The 3,740-nt window shown below is 46.7% G+C and overlaps 1 protein-coding gene across 1 annotated transcript in view; it reads left to right on the top strand.

Annotated features, from left to right (window-relative positions):
• The window catches only part of PRMT3 (protein arginine methyltransferase 3), an 81,586-nt gene that overhangs the window by 25,476 nt on the left and 52,370 nt on the right, over positions 1-3,740 (top strand). The window contains exon 11 of the mRNA XM_018554758.1: positions 874-973. Within this exon, the coding sequence (XP_018410260.1) occupies positions 874-973 (100 nt within the window). The remainder of the gene's footprint in view (positions 1-873; positions 974-3,740) is intronic.

Here is a 3,740-nt window from a genome sequence, read left to right as displayed (position 1 = left end):
TTCACACGCATATTATTAGACACGTGCTAATACTAAAAATGTATTTCAGATTAAATGTATATGTGTAATGCTCTGTGCGTTGTGCTGTGGCTGTATTTGTAATGCTCTGTGCGTTGTGCTGTGGCTGTATTTGTAATGCTCTGTGCGTTGTGCTGTGGCTGTATGTGTGTTGTGCTGTGTGCGCGTTGTGCCCTGTGTGTGTTTGTTTGTGTTATGAAGGGCAACTGGTGGCAGGTAACTTCTTAGACCTGGCTAGTAGCTCAGGACCTGAAATTTTGAGCCCTGTCTATATGATGATCCCGATGATTATCCTGTTGGCATTTCTGTCCAGTTGTATCACAGTGATGTCTGGATTCCGGGCTGGCAGCTTCAACACGCCAACGTTTCACCGCAGTTTCCTTGGTGTGTAATTTGACTAAATTGAACTGAGATCGAAACACCGTATCACAAATTGATAATCTAGATATAAATATATTCCAATGCGAGATCAGGTAGAAGATTATACAAAGGAGCCAACGCGTTTTGGAGGGCCAGAACCCACCCCTTCATCGGGGCTGCAAAAATACAAAATATACATATATGTTACAATTGTTCATGTTTTCTGTGGGCGCTCTATAAATCCTTTATAATAATTTCTATCCCTTGGTGGATATCAGTTTCCTGTACTGATGATGAACCCGCCTGTCCTCTTCACACCCACCGTCCCGCCCCCCCCATCCTGGCAATGAGAAGCCAGTGTGACTCAGCTCTGTATTCAGCTCCATACATTTTATACAGATTAATCAGATTGAATCAAAGTCGCCTCTTCTTTAATTTCTCTGTGAGTAGCGACAAAGTGAAGCTTACAAAATAATTATTTCTTCCTCCTTTCAGGCTGAACAAGTTGGAAGATACGATCTCGCTGATTAAAGGCCGGATTGAGGAAATTGATTTACCGGTGGAGAAGGTGGATATAATTATTTCAGAATGGATGGTGAGTCTGCCTGCGCTGGGGAGCGGCGGCATTAGTCATGCAGATACCCGAGAACATATCTTAGCCACGGGAAGCCGGATTTAAAAGGGGAATCGGGGACCTGTCATTTTGTATCGCTGTTGAACCCCCTATAGCGCCAGCTCAATCTGTAGCCCTGTACAAGGCAGGGGCGCCCAGGTGAGGGACTTACACAAAATCATAACATGCACAGTAGGGATGCACCTATACCGATACTAGTATCGATATCGGTGCCGATATCGAGTATTTGGGTGAGTACTCGTACTCGCCCAAATGCTCTGATACCTAGCACGAGTACTTCCTGTATCAGGAAGCCGGGCAGCGCATCATTACACGCTGCCCGGTTTCCTGATTGGCCAGGAAACGGCTCCAAGTGACGAGAGAGCATGGAGCCAACTTCCCAGCCAATCAGGAAGCTGGGTAGCGTGCAATGACGCGATGCCCGGCTTCCCGATTGGTCAGGAAGCGAGCAAATCTGGAAGCCGGGCGCCGTGTAATGACGAGCGAGCAAATCTGGAAGCCGGCGTCATGAATCATAATATTAAGAAAGTGACCTTAAAGCATTAGTTTGTATTGCTTTAGAAAAAATGTGACCTGGTCCTTTGAAGAAAAAGTATCGGTAATTGGTATCTGTGAGTACTTGATCAAAAGTATCGGTACTCGTACTCGGTCTTAAAAAAGTTGTATCGGTGCATCCCTATTGCACAGAAATGATGAGACATGTGCCAAAGGAGAAGGGGTAGATGTGTGCGATGAGGTGGATTTAGGGGCTGTAGTGGTGGTGGTGTTGATGAACGCTCCTTCCCCTCCATGGCTGCTGGTCTATGACCCGTACACCATGCACAGCAGCGCAGCCCTGCGGTTGGAATCTTAAATTCCACTCACAAATGGCGAACACTCATTGGTCAGCGTGGTTCGATGACTGCGATGACCAATGAGTGCTCGTCATTTGTGAGCCGAATTTAAAATACCAGCCGCAGGGCTGCACTACTGTGTACAGGTCCTAAACCAGGAGCTTTGGAGGGGAAGGAGCGTTGATTGACAGGTAAGGGGGAGGGAGGTTGCTGGAGTGGGGGCAGATTGGTGGTGGTAACTCCATTTTCCCCACATTTGCCTGTGAAGGAGGAATTACACTTTATAGTAGAATGTAAACACAATTGTTTTGGGTGTTGTGTGGTGCAGACTTTTACTGTTCAATCTGCTGATCACTTATATCCCTCCCTTTTAGATTGTAAGCCCTCAGGGGCGGGGCCCTCCTTACTGTAATGTCTTCCTTATATTGTAAGGCGCTGCGCAATTTGTTGGCGCTATATAAATCCTGCATAATAATAATAATATAAGCCCTCGTTCACACCTGAACGTTTTGTAGCGCGTTCTACGCTCGACGAACGCTCTACAAAACGCTCAAAAATATAAATCCCATTGTATTCAATGGTCTCGTTCCCACCTCGGCGTATTTCCGCCCGTCCCTAACGCGCTACAAAAAGGTACAGGTACTAATTTGGGCCGTTTTGTTGCGCGTTTCCATTGGGATACAGCCAAGTAGCCTTCGGAAACGCGATCTCTCAGATTTCTTTTCCACAGAAATAGAAACCTGACGGGGGCTTTATCCTTCACCTCTTAATCCAAAACTCAAAAGAAATAAAGTTTTGGCTTCACATGCTCTTCACCCTTCACACGCGAGGGTTTAATAACCCTTTAATAATAGACTTCCCTGTGCTTCTAGGCATTGATAAACTCCTTTTATAGATCATCACCTTCGGAGATCTCGGCGTCTTGTTGGATGGGTTCTGTTTGCCTTCAAACATTTATCTCGGGCTTTTCCGGAACATTGTCTTCTTTCTCAGCAAGCTTCTCTCCTTCGCAGACGTCTGCTTTGCATCGCGCCTCAGAGCCGAGGACATTCATCTTCTTATCTTTCGAATATATAAGTGGATTTCGGGTGCCGTGTCAAGGTCTGAAACCGGCTGCCGAATGGATTTGCATATTCCTTCGTGTTTCGCCTGCATTTGCAGATGCAGCATGGTTTACATCCTCGCCCGTTTGATGTGACCCTCTCCGCCATCACTCCGTTTCTTAAAGTGACACTAAACTCCGAAGTCATATCCTAAAAATACATTCAAGTCCCTGAACTCTGAGCAACAATGTATCTTATTGGTGTGTCACTCGGCTGTAGATCCTCCAATCATCCCTGACACTGTCCTTCCTTCTGGAGGGGGGCTACGTCTGTTCCCCATGGTCCCTGTGTGTGTTGTAGAGTAGTCACCGCTCCAAGATCGCTCCCGGGATGGACTACAATCTCATGTTTAGCTTACTAGTTTGTAGGGATGCACCGATACTAGTATCGGTGCCGATACCGAGTATTTGAGCGTGTACTCATACTTATTATTATTATTATTGTTACATAGTATTTATATAGCGCCAACAGTTTGCGCAGCGCTTTACAATGTAAGGAAGACATTACAATTACAATACAATTCAAGACCGGATGGTAAGGAGGGCCCCGCCCCTGAGGGCTTACTATCTAAAAGGGAGGGGGAAATTATACATGAGGAGGTACTTGCCCAAATCATACTTGCACAAATGCTCCGATGCCTAGCCCGATACTTCCTGGTATCAGGAAACTGGGCAGTGAGTCATGACATGCCCCCCCCCCCCCCCCCCCCCCGGCCGCGGGGGGGGTGCAACAACAAGGAAGAGAGCACCCCCCATGCTTCCTTTGCTATCTGCTGTTTTTTTAAGTGTTCTG

This window comes from Nanorana parkeri, unplaced genomic scaffold (assembly GCF_000935625.1).
Source record: "Nanorana parkeri isolate BGI_ZX_2015 unplaced genomic scaffold, ASM93562v1 scaffold10, whole genome shotgun sequence".
Lineage (NCBI taxonomy): Eukaryota > Metazoa > Chordata > Amphibia > Anura > Dicroglossidae > Nanorana > Nanorana parkeri.
The sequence above is the reverse complement of the archived record's forward strand: the minus strand, read 5'-3'. Positions and strand labels throughout refer to the sequence as shown.